Raw genomic sequence first — 22,685 nt, forward strand, 5'->3', positions numbered from 1 at the left:
GGACGTTTTCTGGGAGCTCTAAGAGAAGGAGATGTGCATATGGGGTAACATTGCACACTTGGAGCTTATAAATGCTTAAAAACACACCTAACACTTGGGAGGTATGTCCCGCTATGCCATGGCAGCTAGGCTCTGCAGACAGGGTGGGTGCACCTTACTGTCCTGGTTAGATACTTTTAATGAACTCTGCCAACAAAGGTCCGTCTAGTCAAGGCTATGGTTTTTCCAGTGGTCATGTATGGATGTGGGAGTTGGACTATAAAGAAAGCTGAGTGCCGAAGAATTGATGCTTTTGAACTGTGGTGTTGAAGAAGACTCTTGGACTGCAAGGAGATCCAACCAGTCCATCCTAAAGGAAATCAGTCCTAAATATTCATTGGAAAGACTGATGCTGAAGCTGAAACTCCAATACTTTGGCCACCTGATGCAAAGAACTGACTCATTTGAAAAGACCCTGATGCTCGGAAAGATTCAAGGCGGGAAGAAAAGGGGAAAACAGAGGATGAGATGGTTGGATGGCATCACTGACTCAATGAGCATGAGTTTGAGTGAACTCCGGGAGTTGGTGATGGACAGGGAGGCCTGGCGTGCTGCAGTCCATGGGGTCGCAAAGAGTCGGACGTGACTGAGCGACTGAACTGAACTGAACCTGAACTGAATGACCTCTCTGAACTGCTCCAGTTAGTTTGGCAGTTTGTCTGACTTTGTCTATAGAGAGCAGTCTTGGAACTTCCTTGGCTGTCCAGTGGTTAAGACTCTCCTTCCAATGCAAGGGGTGCAGGTTTGATCCCTGGTCTAAGATCCAACATCCGCAGAGGGTGCAGCCAAAAAGTAAACAGTTTTTTAAAAAAAAATGTACATGAATGGAACAACTTTGAACTAGAATCTCTGCGAGGGGATAGGCTGCTCTGACCTATATAATTAGTGAGATTAATTTGTCAGTTCAAACATAGTTGTTTTCCTGATCACAACTTCTTACCTGTGAAAGCGTAACACAGTGACTGAACTTTAAAAAAAATTTTGTGTATGATTTCCTCATTGTCTGTAGTTTTATTTTCACCAGCATCCTTTTCAAATATTTTCTTGTCAGGTTCCCCCTCTACTATGAGCTTAAGATTGCTTTTGTCATATGGCTACTCTCTCCTTATACCAGAGGAGCAAGTTTAATATACAGAAAATTCCTTCATCCACTACTTTCTTCAAAGGAAAGGGTAAGATGTATAAATTATTTCCACAACTCATTTGTTAGAAATGTGTTTCATCATCACATGTTGCATGCTATAAAATGAGTGAAACTATTATATTAGGGGAGAAAGTCCTAGTTTTCAGCTTCTTGACATTCTTTTTAAATAAAATTAATATTCTACAAACTTGATTTTTTTTTCCAGGAAATTGATGATTATATTGTCCAAGCAAAAGAACGAGGCTATGAAACTATGGTAAACTTTGGGCGGCAAGGTTTAAATTTAGCAGCTACTGCTGCCGTCACTGCAGCAGTGAAGGTAATTTTCTATTTACCTTTGTTTTTAATCCAGTGTCAAATTGCCAGTGAACAAAGTAGGGTGGCTTTTTATTTCAGATCATTATAAATTTTGGCACAAACTTACCTTCTGTTTATTTTTTTAATGTTAGAAAACAACAAGTAGACTGTTTTAAAGATATTTTAACACGTCTTCTATAATTGTTAGATATTTTGAACTCTTAATTGATGACAGAATGAGAGATAGTAAATAAAACATACTGGGAAAATGTCATTTTGCCGTAATCTTCCTACTTTATAACCTTAAAATAGTTTTGAGTAAATAACCTTTAGTAAAGATGACCATTCTTTCTTTGTCTTTGGTGTTTTTTTCCCCTCTATCTCTCCATGGCACTATCTTGGTAGGATTTCTGGCTTACTTCTGCACCCATACTTCAACCAATTTGAGGTAACTGATTATTCAAAATAAGGCATGAAAAATTTCTGCTCTTAAAACTTAAGATTTTACTTAGCCAATTACTAATGTCATGTGTTGTGTTTTGCAAGCCAAATTATCAAAGGAATGCCTTATGTGAAAATTCGCATTATGGCTTTTGGATTTCTTTGCATGTAGTAATTAGTGTGGTTGATTTTAAATCCCATGGCATTATTGGTTTTGGTGTGTAGTATGTGGAAAGAAAATAGGTTTCAGCTTCAGAAAGTTCTGAGTGTGACTTTCCAAATAACATCAGCCTTTTACTTAACTTCTGCTTTGGGAGGATGGCAGGGAGGAGAAAATGAGGCAGAGCAGAACTCAAGTCCTGGTCTGCTGCGTAAGAAAGTAGAGGTTTTAAAGTGGTTGCCTGAAGGGGGATGGAGAGAGGGGACCAAAGGTTTCTTGCTTTCTTTGTTATAAAATTTAGCATTATTTAGCATCACAAATCAAGTACAAGTTATTTATTTACACCCCCAAGAAGATGCTTTCTGAATTTTCCATACTTAAAAACAACATTCAACTGGATTCTGTGGCAAAAAACTAAAAACTAAGTTTCAGCATCAAAAGTTGTTTAGGAATATAGACATTTTATGTGTCTGTATTCCCAATTTTTGATGCTGAAATTTAGTTTTTAGACATTTTAGAGCAGTTTTAGGAAACATGCTGCTGCTAAGTCACTTCAGTCGTGTCCAACTCTGTGCGACCCCATAGACGGCAGCCCACCAGGCTCCCCCATCCCTGGGATTCTCCAGGGAAGAACACTGGAGTGGGTTGCCATTTCCTTCTCCAATGCATGAAAGTGAAAAGTCAAAGTGAAGTCGCTCAGTCGTGTCCGACTCTTAGCAACCCCCTGGACTGCAGCACACCAGGCTCCTCCGTCCATGGGATTTTCCAGGCAAGAGTACTGGAGTGGGGTGCCATCACCTTCTCCGTTAGGAAACATAGACGCACACAAATCTCATTTGCCCGGTTCACTTCAACACTTAAATATGGTTTATAATCCTACCTACTCTGTGAGACTCGTAACTGTTTTGTGGGATATTTATTTTATTTTGACTTACTACTTCCAACCTCTACATGAGGAACCAGAAACCCCAACCGGATTATCTTTCCTCATTCCTTCATTTATTTTTATTTTATACATACTTTGCTGCCACTGGTATTTAACATCCTATATGTTTATTTAAAGATATTTAGTGTATTGACCATCTAGGTTTGTATCTAATGCCTACTGTATGGTAGGTGCTTGGGATGCAGCAATGAACAAAACAGATACAGTCCCTACCCTTTCAGGCCACTACTGTCAAGCTGAATATCTGTATCTACTAACTGAAAATTTTATCTCATATTTGGTTGCTTAGAGCCTACCCCTTGCCCTCCACTATTAAAAAAAGCATTATCTAGTAATTCCCTGGTGGTCCAGTGGTGAGGATTCCGTGCTTTCACTGCAAGGGCCAGGGTTCAGTCCCTGGTCAGGGAACTAAGATCCCAAAGCCTCAGGGTACAGACAAAAAAAAATAAAGGTAAAATAAGCATTATCTTACTGAAACACCTTTTTGTAGAAAGACTATAAAAGTGATCCCATACCTATATTTCTTTAGCTTCTTTGTGATATATTGCTTGTCTTTATTTATATATTTAACAAAACCACTTCCCCACTTCAAAGGCAAGAAACAGCATAAAAATTATCTAAGTTACCACTGCAAAACAAACCCACTGTAACTTGAATTCACTTTGGAATTCTCTCTTTTCGCTTGTGATCTTGTGATCCTTTTGTTATCAAGTTCACTGTGTATAGTGAACTTGATATGATGAGGCAACCCTCATCATTCTCCCAATGAGCAGAGGAATGTTGGCATCAACCATACTGGATTTTATTCATTAGAGATGGTCATTAAATATGCTGAACACAGCATAATGTTAACACTATTTGCCTCAAGTTTTACTGTGCCTACTTTAAGGTAGGGGAAATTAGTTTCATCTCTAGAGATGTCAAGGAAAGGCACTGACTGTGATGGAAGAATCACTGAACCAGACATTTCCTACTGAAGAATAAATTGAAACCGAAATAGGAAATAGGTCAAGTTTTTAAGGAGAAACTGCAGGAAAGCTAATAGTAAGACTTGAGAATTATTAAACTTTTTTTTTTTTTTTTTTTACAATATATGGTTTGTTAAAAATATCTTTCAGACTAAAAATACTGAACTCTCAGTGTGACCTTTAAAGACTGGCAATACCCCCGGCTAGGCTTCCCAAGCTGAACCACCTGAGCATGTTAAAGATGAAACTAGGAATCTAATCAGAACATTTATTACACCGTAAAGCAATTTTCTGAAAATGTTACTCAGCTCTATGACCTCATTACCCGGCATCTGTTCACAAGGTCAGTGTACAAGTTTATTTTGGCTGAGCAAAGCACAAACATATGAAGGAGCTTCAAGGATTTTGCTGAGGATGTTCAGTGTCCCATAGCTTTCACATGGGAAATGCCGGCGGCTTTTGTACAGACGAGCAACACTCCTGCTGAATGAAGGACAGAGGAAGAAGAGAACTGTTAGTCGTATTAAGCGCCTCTTAGGATTTTCTCTAGCAGCCTTTTCTTGGTGAATTCTTTAGCAGATATTATTTTTTAAAGAAATCAATTATCACAGAAATGAGAGCCTTACAGTTAAAATTTCTGAAATCTTATTGACTGTAAATAACGACAGTTAGGTCAGAAATCCTGACATCTTGCTGTCTGTTTTAATGGCTTTCTGTTTGTGAAAGAATTTGAGGAGATTCAGCTGCTTAGTATCATCTGTATAAAAAAAGAGAGCCCTTCTTTAGACAATGGAGAAGAAAGATCATATTTTTTTTTCTTTGCAATCTAAGCACAATGTTATAATGAAAGTTGAATTCTGTAGCAGTTGAGTTGTCAGCATTTTTTAGCCCTGCTTCTGTCCTAATTAGCCATGAGATTTAGGGCAGTCATCTGCACTGATCTCTCCAAGTATCCATGTTCTTACATATCAAATGAAGGGGTAAAAACTGACTTTTAAAACTCCTACTCGAAAATGACGGTTCTCATCTGGGGGCAATTTTGGTAATGTCTGGAGAGATTTTGGGTTGTCACAGCTGAGGCAGAGGCGCTGCTACTGGCATCTTAGGGAGAGGACAAGTATGCTGCTTACAGAACGGCTTCCCAACACAAAAAAATTAGACCAAAATCGCACTAATGCTGAGGTCGAGAAGCCCTGCTGTGAAAGTATGGTAAGTCAGAAAAGGCTTAAAGGATATGTAAATATGTACAGGTAATTTGGGTGTTAGGTTATAGATCATCCTCTTTTACATTTTTCTCTGTTACAAACATTCTTCAATAAATATATATTGCTTTAATCTTAAAACCATGAAAATATAGTACTCACTTAATGCAAATGCAGTCAGTTCCATTCTTGGCTTGATCAGATTGTGTTAACTATCTAAACTGCAGACTACCCTTATTCTCAGTTATAATGTAGTATGTCAAGGATCAATAAGAAATAGAGCTTAATGACTACTCATTATTGAACAGTGTCCTAAAAATTATTCCATAAGGAATTGCTGGTATGCTTATAAGATTACAAAGCATTGCTGATTATATTTTTTAATTCTTAATTTAAAAATTCTGAGGATAGATTGAAGATTTTATACAAAGGTGATGATAAGCACAGTAAATTCCTCTTATTTAACACAGAATATGGCCCTGGTGGCTCAGCGGTAAAGAATCCACCTGCAATACTGGAGACGCAGGTTCAATCCCTGGGTCAGGAAGATCCCCTAGAGTAGGAAATGGCAACCTACTCTAGTATACTTGCTTGGGAAATCCCATGGACAGAGGGGCCTAGCAGGCTATCGTCCATAGGGTTGCAAAAGTCCATGGACACAACTGAATGGCTAAACAACAACATAGTAATATTAGTATAATGTTTAACCAGGAAACAAAATATTTAAACAAAGCAGAATGGTTGGGTATAAAGAGGTTAGAATTAGTCATACATCATGGTCCGTTTTTACAGATGCCATCCATAGACCTGGATACTTGAGTAGACATGCAAATTTTCAGGTATCAGTGAGCTTCTGTGTGGGGCCAGCTGGGAAAGCTGCTTCTTGGCTAAAGCATTCTTTCCAGAGCTTGGACCCAGCGCTCCCACCCAGCCAACCTTACCACATTCTTAGTTTCTTAAATAGATGTTCTGGGCTCATCTAAATTCAAACCCTGAGGCCTCTGAGCTCCCTGAAGACAGGAACACTTCGTCTAATGATGTAAAATGTTCTACAGAATACTTTTTAATTACTTTGACTTTTGTTTTCTCATCATAACCTTTCGTTATTTTCTCTTTGATTTTTAGGACTAAATTTAACATACACAGTGTATATACAGTTCTGTAGCGAATAGGATCTAAATGCAGGATATAGAATTACCTTGTGGTTAGTAACTCCCTTCCAACTTACTAAGACTGCTGTTTCCACACATATTTTCCTCCACAGACTAGAACCTGTCTTCATTTTTCTTATACTTTTTAGCTTAATAGTGTATAAACAAAATGCAAGAAAATAAATCAAGCATTATTAATTTAAACAAAATATAAATACCTTTTAGTATTGTTTTTGATAAGTGGCTATAATTTCCTGCTTGTGCCCTCAAAATGTAGAAACAGTTTTTCTTTTAATGATGGGAGTAAGGGATTTAGATACTGGAAAGATGATGAAGAAATAGGTCAGAAATTCATATAGTATATTATGTTAACAATTAAAACTTCATTATACCCTCTGTGATGACTTCTGGGATGGGGGGGTGGTAGAAGGGAGGTTCAAGATGGAGGGATATATGTATACTTATAGCTGATTCACATTGTTGTACAGCAGAAATCAACACACTGTAAAGCAATTACCCTCCAATTAAAAAAAAACACTTCATTATACCATCTATGACTAATTTTGTAATATAAAGAAATTTTTGAAAAAAATAGAAATCACTCATCTGCCTAAACATTATACTGTTTTAATTTTTTTAATATTTATCCCTGTCTAACTATAACCATACTGCACACTTGCACCCATATTTTGCATGATTTAGAATTCTGAGGTGGAGGGGAGGCATTTTCTCCTAACATTTTATTGCAAACATAATTCCCTTATTAATGGACTTTTTGTGCAGAATATATAAAAATTAGAGGGAATAGCTCTGCCTTTAAATGCAGTTATTTTATAGTGACACCTCTCCTTTTAAAGTGGTCACATTCGATACTTATAATTTATGTAGTATTTTTGAAGTTCACAGTTGTATAATAGTTTCCCCCCCATGTTATTTCTATTCTGGGGTTATTAGAAAACATACAGTGAAAAGAAATGATTTTTCAACGTGATAATGGCTGTTGAAGTGCTGTGAGTCCTCAAGGAAAGTACACAGCCTCTTTTTGCTTTTCCCTATATGGTAGCTGGCCTTTTTTTTTTTTTTTTCTGAGGATTGATAATACCAGGGCTAGAGGGCTGATTACTCAAGAACTGCATTAAAATCCTGACTGTGTACAGATCACACACATCTCAGTGTCGGTCCTTGCTCACCTTTCATGTAAATCTGAAGCGACCTCCTAGTGAATGGTGTAATCTAGCCCTGTAGATACCCATGACCATACTTGTGGTTTGGTACTGAACCTCTCCATATAAACGCCAGTGTTTACGTTCAAACATGCTGCTATCTATAGAGAACTCTGTAGCAGTCATGAGTAATGAAAAAAAAAAGGCTTAAAAAGAATAGTTTACTTATTACATATTCAGTATCAGCCCCATACCAGGTAAACTCAGAGAACGGAAGAAGCCTAAGATTTGTCCCTCTCTTCTATTTTCTTAAAATCTTACCCCGAAGGCAAAATATATAAAGCACAGCCACAGAACTAACATTAATGTGAGTTCATTTGTGAGATACACCCTAAGTAATTAGTTGATGATAATCATTAAAGATTCTGAAGTCTGTGGATGATGTAAAGCTAGACTGATTCAACAGCACGTTGACTTGTTTGCATGCTGAGATATACTTTCTTGAGTGGGAGGGTTTGGGGGTTAAGAATATAGGATATTATGGATGTGTATTACCATCTGTTTGGCAATGGCAAAAAAAGTCAAGAATTGCTGAGAGGGCACAGAACTACAAAGATTGGAACAGAGAAAAGGACAGTTGTGCAAAAACAAGGCATCTGTTTCAGACGAGCACTGGTCACTTCCTTTTAGCGTGTGTCTGAGTCTTTTGTCATCCTCTACTTAATAAATAAATGATGTCTGATAAAAAGAGAGTATAATAAATTAAACCTTGTCAAGAATGTTTAAGGATATGTGGAATCCAACTACTTTTATTGAGAATATAGATCCTTTTGGTGGCTCAGACAGTAAAGAATCCATCTGCAATCAGGAGACCCTGGTTCGATCCCTGGGTCAGGAAGATCCCCTGGAGAAAGGAATGGCAGCCCACTCCAGTATTCTTGCCTGATGAATTCCATGGACAGAGGAGCCTGGCAGGCTACAGTCTATGGTCGCAGGGTCGGACACGACTGAGCGACTAACACTTTCAGTTTTCACTAGACCCTTTAATTATGCTTTTTCATAATTCAGAGACTATGGTAGAAATTACAAAGCTTAAGTGGGGTATGGAAATGGTGTTCAGGTTTGACATAATAGGATATCACTAGGAGTAGCTAATCCAAGACTCATGAATCAAGACAATTTTCTTCAATGTAAAATACACATTAGCAGTAACATTGGGATGTTTGTAATGCCTTAGGCTTTGAAATTTAAAGATGAACCATTATGGATGAGTTTCTACAGTACCATTATAAGTAGAGGCAATCATAAATTCATATGTGTGGGAAGAAGAAATAATAAGTGTAAAAAAACCTTTAGAAGAATATTTTTAATCCATCTATAAATAAGAAATGAGTCATCTGTATGCTATGCAAATTTTCAAAGTGGGTAAATTTAGAAATTATTTTTTTCTCTTTACAAAGCTTTATACTTCGGGAGGAAATGTAGTTATGTCTGAAAAGTTCAGAAATGTTCCTTTCAAAGCTGTGCAATGATGAAAAGCATTGAGTATTCTGCAGTGATGGAGATACTCTCTACCTCACGGTCACTAGCCACATGTGGCTAGTGAGCAATTGAAATGTAACTCGTGCAATTAAGGAGCTGAATTTCTTCTTTCTCTCAATTTTAGTTAACTTTAAATACCCACTTGTGCCTAGTGTTAAGTGCCATATTGTTAAAGCTTTAAGTCATATTTTGTAGTAGTAGATATGCTTTGCCAGATGGTGAATTCATTAACTGAGTATCATTTCATACTCAAGATTGGGGCTCTTAAATTTTTTTTTGTGGTGTTCTAGGTAGAGCCATTACCATTCCTAACTTGACTTAGCTTTGAAACAGCATCTCTTTTACTTTAAAAAAGTTCTTATGAATCATAAATATAAGCCTCAAAGTGCTAGTTCTAGGAGAGAGCAATATTATGGATGATGTTTATAGTCAGGATAAGCTCTTGATACCTTTTTTTTTTTTTTACATTTTCAAGTTAAAGCAGAAATGTTTGGGAGTGAAATGTACTGATGTCTACAACTTGCTTTGAAATGCATTAAAAAGTGATTGATGGTTAGATAGATGGTAAATTAGTGATGAACAAGATCCAGCAAAATATAAATGATATATGGGTATCCACTGTAGAAGTCTTTCAACTTCTCTGAAGGTTTCATTATGAAATGAATCAGCTTCATGATCAAATGTTGGGGGTAAGTTAAATGCAAACATATTAAGTATTTTAAATGCACCTTTTTTCTTGGATCTATCGCTTCTCTGTTAAACAGAGCCAAGGAGCAATAACTGAACGTTTGCGAAGTTTCAGTATGCATGACCTAACAGCCATTCAAGGTGATGAGCCTGTGGGACAAAGATCGTACCAACCTCTCCCAGAAACAAAAAAGAAAAGTAAACCAGGCTCCGGTGAAGCAGCAGGTGTGCTTGTTTTGTTTTCATATTGTTCTGTCATAATTGGGATCTTGAGTCAAGATGATTGGAGAAGGAAATGGCAACCCACTCCAGTGTTCTTGCCTGGAGAATCCCAGGGACGGGGAAGCCTGGTGGGCTGCCGTCTATGGGGCCACACAGAGTCAGACACGACTGAAGTGACTTAGCAGCAGAGTCAAGATGGGTACCAGCTGTCTGAATTTGGGTAAACTAAATTTATCTTTAGTTTGGCATCACCGACTCAATGGACATGAGTTTGAGTAAGCTCCGGGAGTTGGTGATGGACAGGGAAGCCTGGCGTGCTGCAGTCCATGGGGTCACAAAGAGTAAGACACGACTGAGCGACTGAACTGAACTAAAATTTATCTTTAAGCTTTTGTTTTTGTTCTCTAAATAAGGCTAGTGCTTGCCTTTTGTTGACTCTGGAGAGAATCCCACTAAGAAAGTAGCAATAGCCCCATGTGCTGCCATGAATTTCTAGACAATGAATGTGGCCATCTACCACCAGCGCTAGTCCTGACCTGCGCTCTCCACTCGTTACTCAAACTGTGTAGCGACATCTGAAGAGTTTAAACCCTCTTTATTGTAAGTGCTGTGAACAAATAAGGATATTGAACCATAAGATGAAAAGTTTTAAGCAGTGACAAAAGAGCAGTTTGAAAATAAGATTACTCCAATGGAAAAATGTCTTGAAATTATGAATTATAGACCAAAAACCCACTTGTTCTAATATAAATTATAAGCATGTCATGGTTGATATGTTCTAAAACTTTAATAAATTGTGGTCTTAGAAACATGCACACAAACAAAAAGACATGGTTCTTGTAGTCTTTTTTTTTTTTTTTTTCACATGAAAGAAAATTATAGTTCAAGGCTCAACTGAGAACTAAGATCTTCAGGACATTTCTTATTAGTGTCTTATTAGGTCCATAAAGTACAGGGCTTTTGGATCTTTTTGTTTTTTGGTTTTTTTCCAAGTAGAAGTTTTGAAGTACATGAAAATCATTCTTTATAATTAAAACCAACTTGAAAAGAATAGTTCCTTCTTATAAAGACAGAATAATGAAATTTCTTCTAAGTTCTCCCTAGAATAACTTACAAAAATTGGTGGCTATTATCTAAGAAGTAATAATTAAGTACTGGCCATTGAGTAAGGTACTAATGCCTTTAAGAATGAGTAAACTTTGAACCTTGAATCATCATCCTTAATACTTTAATAATGTAAAAGTAGCTCCTATTATAAGGCATTTTCTTAATAGGCATTTAAAAAATTAGGTGTACTGACTTTGAATATGGGATCTGCTATATATATTTTGCTGATTTGGACCAGTAATCTGAGTCATTTATCAGTAGTTGATTCATAATTATACCTTAAAATTGGTTAAGAACTATATTCCAATTATTTAAATGAAAACAGGATTATAAACTTGAAAATCCATGACACCATTTTTATGGGATCCATCTATTAAATTTAAAATGCTGTGACTAAAATATTTTAAGATAACAAGGTGCTAAGTAGCTCTTCTGTTAAATTTTAAACCGTGAATTAAAATAACCAGAAAGTTGGGAAACAAACATTCTCATACACTTTTTATGAATGTTTAATGTATAACAATCTTTTTGGATGACAGTCTAGTAACAGTTTTCAAAATGTATTCTCTAACTCAGCAAGAAACTTCTAGGAATAGTCATAAAGAAATAATCAGGCAAGTGTTCAAAGACATAGGTACAAAGATATATGAATGTTCATTTTATTGATGTTTATAGTAACAAAATATTGGAACAAACCAAACTCCTAAGAGAATGATTAAGCAAAAGGGCGGCTATTAGCAGTGAAAAATTATAATGTCAGTTTATATTGATACTTACTGACATGAAAACATATCCAGATTGAGAGGGAAAAACAACAATAATGAAATAGTGTGTTTGTTATGATCCTGTACCATAGAGGCACAATAGACAGATGGATGAAATGGATTAATATATGTAAATTTATTTTTAAGATTTATGTATGTAGAAGACAGTCTGAAAAGGTATTATGAAAATGTTAAAGCATTTAGCTCTGAGTTGTGGGCTTCTAGTGACTTTTTTTTAATTAACCCATTATTCTTAAAATCAGAAATAAAACAACTCTTCATCTCCTTTAATTAAGGTATTCATTTTCTTATATCTTGAATTTTTTTCTATTTTATTTACTTCTAAAATTCCCCAAGAAAGAAAGCAAGTTGGTAAGTTTTTCAGTGTGGGAATTACATTTACAATTATATTTACATAAGTCTGTTTACTAGTTCATGTAATCAATACATTTATCTCAGAACACAAGCAAATTCAACTATTTGAAAAAGTAGTTCCCTCTTAAAAGCTAAATGGCTTGCTCTGAGCAGTTTGAGGTTGGCTGATCAAGAGAAGTCTTGCTTTGATGAAGTTATTCTGGTTCACATGTTGTCACTATGGGAAAAAGAGCTACCTCCAAATGCTTTTTTGTAAGAAAATAGACACCTTGAACATGATGTTCACTTCCTTAGAAAGAACACCACGTTCTCATAAGTGGAAATATTTTTTCTGCAAAGAAGCTGCTGCTCTCATATTAGTTAAAAGTGCTTCAGTATTCATTTTCAATATACAAGCACATAAAGGGAGTTTTGTCTTGTTTTCAATGCTTTACATATTTATTTAACCCTGAAGATGACTATGCGGGTTAAATATTTTTATCCTTATTTTGTAGATGAATAAACTGAGACCTAAGGAGATTAAATTACTTGTCAAATACCAGGTACTCAATGACAGAAATGAAGTATCCAAGGTTTTTCATCTAATCCTCTGTCTTTTTACTTTATAAAGAGACTACACTTAGTGAGACACTTGGGCTGGAACAAGAACTTCAAACAATTTAGCAGGAGGGGACCTTAGAAGTGCTTTAGTCAAAGAAGGCCAGTAGATGACATCCCTTCGTGCCCATGGCAGATGTTGCTAATGGATTGCAGCACTTCCCATGCTGGCTCAGAATCGCACTCAGCATAGCACCCAGACAGCTCTACTGGCTCAGGGTTGGCATTCATGTATTAATAGTAACCTGTTCATCTCCCACCTGCTTCAACACCTTACCGGATACGAAAACAGGCCCAGAGAGGCAAGACTCACTCAAGTTCCTACAGTAATAGGTAGCAAGGTGCTCACTCATTTCTCCTCTCATGGATCCAGGGCTTCTTCCAACACGATAGCTAAGGCTTTCTTCTCCCAAGTCAGACCTTCCATGCTTCTGCACTCACATTAATACGTGGAAACTGCTTCAAACATGCCTGGTCTTTGCTAAGTGCTGGATCAGTATTGGCTATTATTATTATAAAGGGGTGGGAGGGAGGAGAGACTTAAAATATACCAATTCTAAGATGTTCAAGCTATGAATAAAACCTGGTCAGTCTGCATAAGCATTTGCTCGTTTCCTAAAATGGCAACAGAGCACTGGGTTGAAGCTGGCCAAACAGCTGCAGCCTCAGGCCTCAGGGCCCCTGACAACACAGACTTCTCGTTCTTAGGTTCTTAGTCACTGCCCCTCAGGAATGTGCATAGACAGCACCATTCTGAGGACCTTGTCCAGTCTAGATTGATGATGGAAAACGGCTGACCCTAGCATCACCTTTGTTTACCAGCGGCACCCACCAGCTTCACCTTGCCTGGGCTTGGCAGACCTGCTCAGCCAGCTCGCTGGGTTCCTGTTCAGATAGGGCATCTAGATTTGGGCTTTTCTCATAATCTCGGGTCTTCTCCTCTCCCAAAGACTTGGACAACTCTGATTAATACTATTTCCTCCATGCACATCAGAAATTTCATAATGCTTATTTTCAGGCTTTTAAGTAGAATAGAAAATGCATGTTTTAGTGAAGATATTTGATTTGACTCCTTTTTTTTTTGATGCAGTTTAGTCTTAATAACTTGCTAAATTAAGCTGGTCAACTTCACCTCCTAACAAATCCCAAGCTTGGCTACTTCCTGCTCAATCCTTGGACTCCATCATTTCTGACTTGTTGTACTGCAGTAACCTCCCTGTTTCCAGTATCCACTTATGATTCATTCTCTAAAGTGCAAGAAGACTCTTACAAAGAACCAAAACCTAATCATGTCACCCTCCTGCTTAAAATGCTTCAATGCCCTCTCCCCTTTGTTCTCTGATGAAGTCCTAACTCAGCAGCATGTGGTGTATTAGCTCCCCAGCCTTGGCATCCCACTGCTTCCTGTGCTGGGTGTATAGAATCACGAGCCTTTCAGAATGCAGCTTGGCCACCACCTCCTACGAGAAGTCTTCTCTCACAACCCACTTCCCTCTGCTGTGTGCTCCCGTAGCACCTTGTCCTTGTCTTCTATTTATAGCATTCATTACAGTCGACTCTGTCTCCTCTACTGGACTGTGTATTTCTCAGGATAGAAAAGGACAGTTATGTCTTTTTAACATTGTATCCCCCATAACTTAGTATACTGCCTCACACATAGTAGTATTTTAAAAATACTTGTGGGGACGTCCCTGGTGGTCTGTTGGCTAAGAATCTGCCTGCCAGTGCGGGGGACATGGGTTTGACCCTTGCTGTGGGAAGATTCCACAAGCCATGGGTCAACCAAGCTCATGTGCCACAGCAAGAGAAGCCGCTGCAGTGAGAAGCCCGTGCACCACAGCTAGAGAGGAGCCCCCGCTCTGCTGCAGTCAGAGAAAGCAGCGAAGACCCAGCGCAGCCAAAAACAAACAAATCTAAATTTAAAAATTAGTTTTAAAACTTGTGCAATAATGAATCAATCTATCACTTTTCCTGAAACAATAATTAGAAAACTAAGATATTTTTAGTTGAAATTAGGAAACAATAAGATGTGTGTGTGTGTATATATATATAATATATATAAAATTATCATTTTGAGTGAAATTCCAATTCCTAATTATATAAAATGAGAGGTAATTAAAATCACAAGGGCCATGTTTGCCTCATCTTTTACCTTAGAGAACTTTTTGTTCACAGTCGTTTCCTGATTCTTTCCTTGATTCCTTTGTCTGTGTTTTACCTTAGTTTTATTATATTGGGATTGGGAATATTATATAAGCAACAGCAATAGAGAAGAATCTAGAAATGGCAATCTAAAACAATTTTTTTCTGGTTTATATTGAAGTAATAAAATTTTTAAAAATTTGGCAATTTTTTTAAGAAAGAAAAATGAAGAAATTTAAAATCGCTTAAAAGCTCACTTTCAACAGATATTATGGTTTCATTTTTGTTCTTCCTTCCTTTGTTTCTACATTTACATTTTTTCCACTTAATACTGCACCAGGGGGGTTTTCCCAGGACTGCTGACCCTACTTCCTCTCCTGGCCACACTGGCCTCCTCACAGCTCTTGCACAAAGTTATGCCTCCCCATGACCCCGGGCCTTTGCATGTGCTATCACTTCTGCCTAGCACACACTTCCTGCAACTGCGGCAGGAAAGCAAAGGATCTTGGCCTATGTAATGACTGATTCTGCTTTCAAATCCCTCCTGATTTCTAGACCAGAAGTCTGGCACCATAAAACTGGACTTCCTTAATATATAATTATGGAGAAGGAAATGGCAACCCACTCCAGTGTTCTTGCCTAGAGAATCCCAGGGACAGAGGAGCCTGGTGGGCTGCTCTTAATATGTAATTAAAGATGTTTATCTTATTATGAGACCCGGAAGCTTAATCACAACTCTTCATAGTCTGCTCAGTGATGCTCAAGTTACTCATGCACTGTGAGAGCAGAATCCTAACCATTGGACCACTAAGGAATGTCCTCACCCCAGTCTTTATAATCTACTTACTATTCCCCAGTTGCCTTAGATTTAGGCCCCTCTCTTGCTCCATCCAAGCAGTGGTTCTCAAAGCGTAGGCCCCGAACTAGTACCGTCAGCATCGCCCAGGAACTTGTTAGAAATGTAATTTCTCAGCCCAACCCCGGGCCTAGCAATGTGTGTATCAGTGGGTTCTCCAGGTGACTCTAATATGTGCTGGTAAGTTTGTGCATTAGCATAAGTTTATTGAAATTCTAATAAGCTTTGAGAATCACTGCTTCAGGAATGGGAGGGAGTATTCTTGTCCCTGCATCGCATTCTCAGGGTGCTCTCAGAGTTCCTGACAATAACCAGCTTGGCTGCCTGGTTATTTGCCTGCTGGTCAAAGTTAAGTCCTCGTGGCTACACACAGCATCCTGTTAGCACACCCACATGATCTCTTACTGACCTTCCTGGTGCTGGCTGTTTTCTTTGAACTAACATCAGTCATCATAGCCTGTGGTGTTTCTAATTACTGTAGCCTGACTGGCTGGATTTTATCTTAGCAGCTGCAACAGTGTTGGTTTAACTTCTCTATCACCTGCCCCCAGTGAGTTTATCTTGCCCAAAGTTCTATTCCCTTTGGGTCTTATATGACTCCTTAAGTGCACTCTACCATGTCTGGACTTGACACAAGGACCCTAAGTTCCTAATTAAAGTCAAAGGTACAAATGACAGACCAAAACACATTATTGCTTAGGTAGTTTAGAATTCACAAGAAGGAGAAAGGGCAGGAAGAGACTTTTCACTATGTATCTATTTAATATTCTTTGATTTTTGAGCAAGATAACTGTTAACCTACTCAAAAATATTTTTAATTATTCTGAAAAATGCATAGTAAAAATAGGAATTGCCAGGGGGAACTTCCTGGAAGAAATGAGCCTCATCTAGACTAGTGCAAGGGGTGAAGATCAACAGCAAAGGGCAGGGAACTCATTCCAGATGAAAAAAAGGAAGGAGTAAGCCGACAAACGCAGACTGCGGGGAACTGCGGACAGACGGGGTGAAGAGGCGGTGCTGACTGGTATCCTTTTACCAAAACATGCTGATTTTCACAACTCATCTAGGTTACGGAATTCCACTGAGAGACGGGGATGAGAAAACAGACGAAGAAGCAGAGGGGCCATATTCAGATGACGAGATGTTAACACACAAAGGGCTTCGAAGATCACAAAGCATGAAATCTGTGAAAACCGTGAAAGGCCGAAAAGAGGTGAGTGGAGCGCAGAGCTGTTTTCCTAATGATTGGCATTAAGAGATTTCCCTGCTGCGTGCTCATTTAGGATATTAATGATCCCTAAATGAAGGATTGGGATGATACAGCACGGGTTGTATTTAAAATTGTTTATTCCGGTCAGATGGATTAAGATCTCTGGCAATTTAGAAAATGATAATAAATTCCTAGTCTTCTGCTATAAGTGGAAAATAGTATTCTCACGAAACAAAATCAGACAATTGATGGGAGTACCCAGTACCAGCCCTCACATATATATAAAGAACGCAGCTAACACTATCAAGTACATAGTTTTGTTTTAAACCAAATCTATATAGCATTTAAACGGTAAAAGTTTATTCATAATAATATATTGTCTTTGTGCCCAGAAAGCAGTGGAGGATTTCAATGAAGGCCTCAGATCACTGTGGGCAGCGTTCATGGACATGTACCAAATAAAGTATAAATAATAACAGTTTATGTTTTTATTTATCACTAGTGTTAATAATCTGTGCACATATTTAACACAATACCAATTATATTTTGGAATATATAGATAGTGCTGTCTTTTGAGTGCACGCTTAGAGGACAGTTGATTCTTTACGTCAGAAAAGTTTAAAAATTATTACTATGATGATTATGAAGTCCTATCTAATTTCAAAATCTGACTCATAATGATAACACATTTCTCTTTTCAGGTGCGGTATGGGTCACTAAAATACAAAGTAAAGAAGAGACCACAAGTGTATTTTTAGCCATCTACATATCAAGTATCCCAAGTCAAATTATGCTAATACATCAACTTGTTTTTCTAACATCATATATTCAGGATTTATCCATTAAAACCATGCTTTAAATTGTGGTGGTGATAGGGTTTACTTTCGTCAATTTAAATAGTTTTTCTTTAACAACTACTTCCAAATCTTGACTACTAAAGGTAGTTATGCAAAAGTAGATAGATAGATATATCAGAAATAAAGAAAATTGTGTTATCTGTTGTCAGATTCTTCAAAACACTAAGTGCCTGGGATACAAGGTGAAACCCAGATTCACAGTGTACTTGAAAGATGGTTCAAGCAGCATCAGCCTTTGTGATCTTGTCTTGTGTTTACCTCCATTTCTGTTGTAACTATCACATGAGGATAGTATTTAATAGGCCTCTGATCCAGCAGTGACAGAACGAGGGTATAATATAAGATAAAATATGTTTTATATACTCCTCAAATTTTTACTTTGTTAATACTTCTACTTTTCCCACCATCAACTGAAAGTTTTCAAGACAACTATTTGAAAACCAGGTATCTACACAGCACTTTCATTCCTGACTAGTTTTGCACACTTGAAAATTGTTTACTTATTTTACAACTATACATTTAAGTTTTATTAACACTGTCTTGACTGTCTTGTCTTTATTAACACTGTCTTGACTGTTATTTGTCATATTCTGACTTGTCAAATTTATGCCTTGAATTATATCATCTCTTTTCCTGTGGGTTTCATTAGTTATATTCATTTAATTTTAATAATAAAAAATAGAGCTCATTGTTCATTTTCAACTATTTCTACATATCTTTCATACAGATAAGTTCTTTAAAATTTACCAGCTTCCCATATTTAGTTCTACATTGTAGCTGAACTTAGCATGTTTTTGTTAACAGTGGTTTCATTTTCAGCTTTTAAAAATGGTAGCTTTTGCGAAATGGAATCAGAGACCAGTATAGCACATAGATATCTTCTAATTCATGAAATTAACCAACAGCCAATCTATTCACAAGCTTGGCACTGACACGGGCTGCTGATTTATTAAATCTGGCATTGACTTTACCCATTTGAATCATTTCACTTCTGGCTGAGATAATTTCCTGAAGATCCATGCCAATGCAAAATACAAATGTTGTTGATCTTACATATTAGAAGTTATTAGAATAGATTTTAGAAAAATATCATGTTTTTAATCCAAGAGATTTTGAGTTACCAAACTTTGAAGCTTTTTAGGCATAGATAACTATGCATTATGAACCCCAAGTCAGTATATTTCTGATGATGGTTTTAGTAACCAGTAATCAAAATTGTATCATTATACAAATCTGTATGATTATACTGTTTCATATAATTTACTTGATTATTCTGTGTACCCAAAAGAAAAAAAAAAAAACAATGAGAGAGATTTGTGAGATCTTTGACCTTTCTGCCTTTCAAGAAATGAAGCCAGCTGGGAGTGTATATTCAGGACCCACTCTGAGTGTTGGTAAAGAACAGAATGTTTACTCAGGAGTACCTTACTATAATTCATACATTTCTCATCATGCAAGTCTTAAAATGTCTTCCAGATTATCTCACATTCTCAATAAGTAATACCATGTAAAACTTCATTAAATTTATTTTCCCCCAAAGTTTAATTCTGAGTATTTTCATCTATTTTAACCTTGACTAATTCAAAATTCCTATGAATTCTGGTTATAAACTCTGGAAGAGAGTTTAACGTAGATTGCCTAGAACACTTGACTTCCCAGTATAAATGCTACGTGTGCCTTGCTTACCTTTCCTACACTAGGGCAGTGTCATCTCAAATTGCCTAACAAGGTCATGTAAGTGACTTTGTATCAAAAACATTACTTTTGGGGGCCAATTTGCACCACTTTATTTTATTTAAGTCTAATTTCAGTCTGTCTGCAGTGCAGGAGACCCGGGTTCGATCCCTGGGTTGGGAAGATCCCCTGGAGAAGGGAATGGCAACCCACTCCAGTACTCTTGCCTGGAAAATCCCATGGACGGAGGAGCCTGGTGGGATACAGTCCACGGCGTCGAACACAACTAAGCGACTTCACTTTCACTTTCACTTTTCAGTATTACACCTATGCTTTAATTATCGTAAACTCACAAATACTGTCCTAAATTGGAGGAATTATTTATCCCTCTACACTTCTAGAGTCAAAACGTTTAACCAAGAGCAACACTAGTTTCAAAGAGATAATGCAAATCCTTCTATTTAATCATATCTCAAGGCTTCCTCTCATACGTTTGTTATAACCTTACATACAGTCAATGTCATTTCGCTGTTCTGTCATTTCCTTTCTGTCCTTTCATTTCTTATATTTTGCTTCTTTTCTCTTCTGTGTGTTTTAGCGTGCTTTCATTTGAATTTTGTATAATAAACTTGTACTTTTTTTTTCTTTTAAGGTGGAACAGGTCATTTTTTTGTTTCTCTGCTTTTAAATCTAATGCTTATAAAAGAGGTGTGTTTATCCCTAGACCACAGTGCCTTGCACCCCACCACCACCATTTGGTGAATGGGCATTAGATGCTGCACAAGCCTTTAGGGCACTATTTTGGTAGCTATAAAAGTTTATCCAGAAACTGTACCTGGTGTCTCAGTTTATTGTCATTCAACTTGTTCATGAATATTAACTATTTCCAGGGTTTGTTTAGAAGGAAGAATTGATCTGTTCTTTAGTTTACTATATATTTTTTTCTGGTGTAAAAATGAGCCAGAAATAAGCCTTATTGCTAAGTAATTATTTAAACCCACATAATCCCTGCATAAGATTCCCTCCACACACTTCACTATATGTATGTGGATTTGGATAGAAAATGATGTTGCCAGCATTACCAGTTTTAAATACTTGACTATACAGTTTGATGGAATAAAATTATTAAAGTGTTTTCAGGGAACTTAATCCATATGTCACCACCAAAGATTTCTACAGTGTTATAAGGTATGTAAATATTCCAAATTTCTGTAAACATTGGTTAGATAAAGAGTTTTTCTCTTTTTTTTGGAATAACACAGTTTGTACTATGGAATGCTTGAACTTTTGTGTTATTAAAAATAATACAACACTATCTTAAATATTAGTAATTTGTATTTTTAATTGGAATGGGCTAAATTTTTATTTTGATTTTCTTTTATCAGGAAAATAAGTTAATATGTACTGAAAAGCAATTTCCTATGTTTTCTTCTGTGTAAGTTGATTCATTTACAAAGCAATTTGGTAAATTTTGAAAAGGTTATTGTGGTATGTAGTGTGTGTTTCTTAGTAAACATCACTTAAGAATAAAGCTTTCTGAAAGGAAAGTACAACTTTTACTCTCTTAATGTTTTTAAGATTATTCTTTTGGTAGTTTCCTACAGATTTAATGTATATTAACCCTTTAAACATTGACCATGAATTAACATTTTCTTCTATAAAACCTTTTAAATCTATGTACTTCAATAGTTAAGAGAAAGCAGTTTTGCAAGTTTTAATCTCTTTGTAAAAGCTATCTTTAGGCCCAGTATGAGGATAATTTTACAAATGTGTTTTTTGAAAACTTTAATATAAAATAAACTCATTTTACTAGTGATAGTGATAACTTGTATTTTTTTTCTGTGTCTGTCAAGTGTATATGTTAGGTTGCATGAAATGATATTATTTATTACTGAGTGTGTCTTGAGTAAATAATAGACAATATATGCACGCACTTAAGATTACAAATCATAGAGCAAATTATGCAAATCATATACATTCTTTGAAATATTGCCATTTGCAACAATATGGATGGATCTAGAGAATATCATACTAGGTCAGGGAAAGCTGAATATTGTATGATATCACTCATAGGCAGAATCCAAAAAGTAATACAAGTGAGTCTATATTCAAAACAGAAGCAGACTCACAGACCTAGAAAACAAATTTATGGTTCCCAAAGGGGAAAGGGGGGATGCAAATTAGGAATATGGGATTAACAGATACAAACTACTGTGCATAAAATAGAGAAGCAGAAGAACTTACTGTATGGTACAGGGAGCTGTATTCAATATCTTGTAATAACTTACAGTAGAAAATAAAACTATATATGTGTGTCTAACTGAAAAAAATCATACATTCTAGAATGTTCATCCATAGAATTACAAAAGAAATAACTAAAATTTGGATGTTAGAAAAAGAAGATGGGAAAAAACAACTCATACAGAAACCCTAGTCATCAATTTATATTGTTAGCTGTCTCAGACACAAAATATAACACAAAATTCCATTTTATGTATCCTGGACATGTTCTAGGGTTCCATCTGTTTTAAAATCAGATGTCTGTCGGCCTCACATTTAAGCTTTAGAGAGAAAGCCTGTGTTTAAGAAAGTTTCTTTGTGTTACTTCATTATGATATATGATGTGTTCAAGTATTTCCAAATGGAGTTATATTTTCGTTTTTATTAGAATATATATCCTTGTGATGATCCAAAGAAGTCGGAAATTTAAATAAAAATTCAAAGAACACAATGACTATATAAATTGCAGCATTTTTGTCAGTGTTTTATTCTCCTTTTTAGTAGTTCACTGTTCTTGAAAAAGAGATTCATGGAACAAAAATCATGTCAGACTGATTCATTGTTCTCTGAAAAACATTCTGCCCTTTTACCTACCCATCAATGTTTTATCCTTGAAACACTCTCCTTATGGTCTGTTTTTGGTAGTGTTTTTTAAATTGCTTTTTATAAGATGATGCTTTGAATTGAAATTTTAAAGCACAAGATTGATAACGGTCCATAAGTGTAGGATAGATACTGTGTCCAAAAAAACAGGAAAAGTATCCTAGTTAAGGACAAGGGGAAAGAATAAAAAAATATATATATGGTATTTTGGCACTATATGCAAATCAAATTAGCATAGTTTTTTTCATTCATAAATAT

General features: G+C 36.5%; 1 protein-coding gene across 2 annotated transcripts in view; it reads left to right on the forward strand.

The window, feature by feature from the left end:
• REEP3 (receptor accessory protein 3) overlaps positions 1-21,360 on the forward strand; it is a 99,443-nt gene extending 78,083 nt beyond the window's left edge. For both annotated transcript variants that reach the window (XM_061405109.1, XM_061405108.1), the window contains 5 exons: positions 1,091-1,211; positions 1,389-1,502; positions 9,818-9,965; positions 16,871-17,016; positions 17,715-21,360. In XM_061405109.1, the coding sequence (XP_061261093.1) occupies positions 1,091-1,211; positions 1,389-1,502; positions 9,818-9,965; positions 16,871-17,016; positions 17,715-17,771 (586 nt within the window). In that variant the 3' untranslated portion in view covers positions 17,772-21,360. The remainder of the gene's footprint in view (positions 1-1,090; positions 1,212-1,388; positions 1,503-9,817; positions 9,966-16,870; positions 17,017-17,714) is intronic.
• The last annotated feature ends 1,325 nt before the right edge of the window (positions 21,361-22,685 follow it).

Source organism: Bos javanicus, chromosome 28 (genome assembly GCF_032452875.1).
Source record: "Bos javanicus breed banteng chromosome 28, ARS-OSU_banteng_1.0, whole genome shotgun sequence".
Lineage (NCBI taxonomy): Eukaryota > Metazoa > Chordata > Mammalia > Artiodactyla > Bovidae > Bos > Bos javanicus.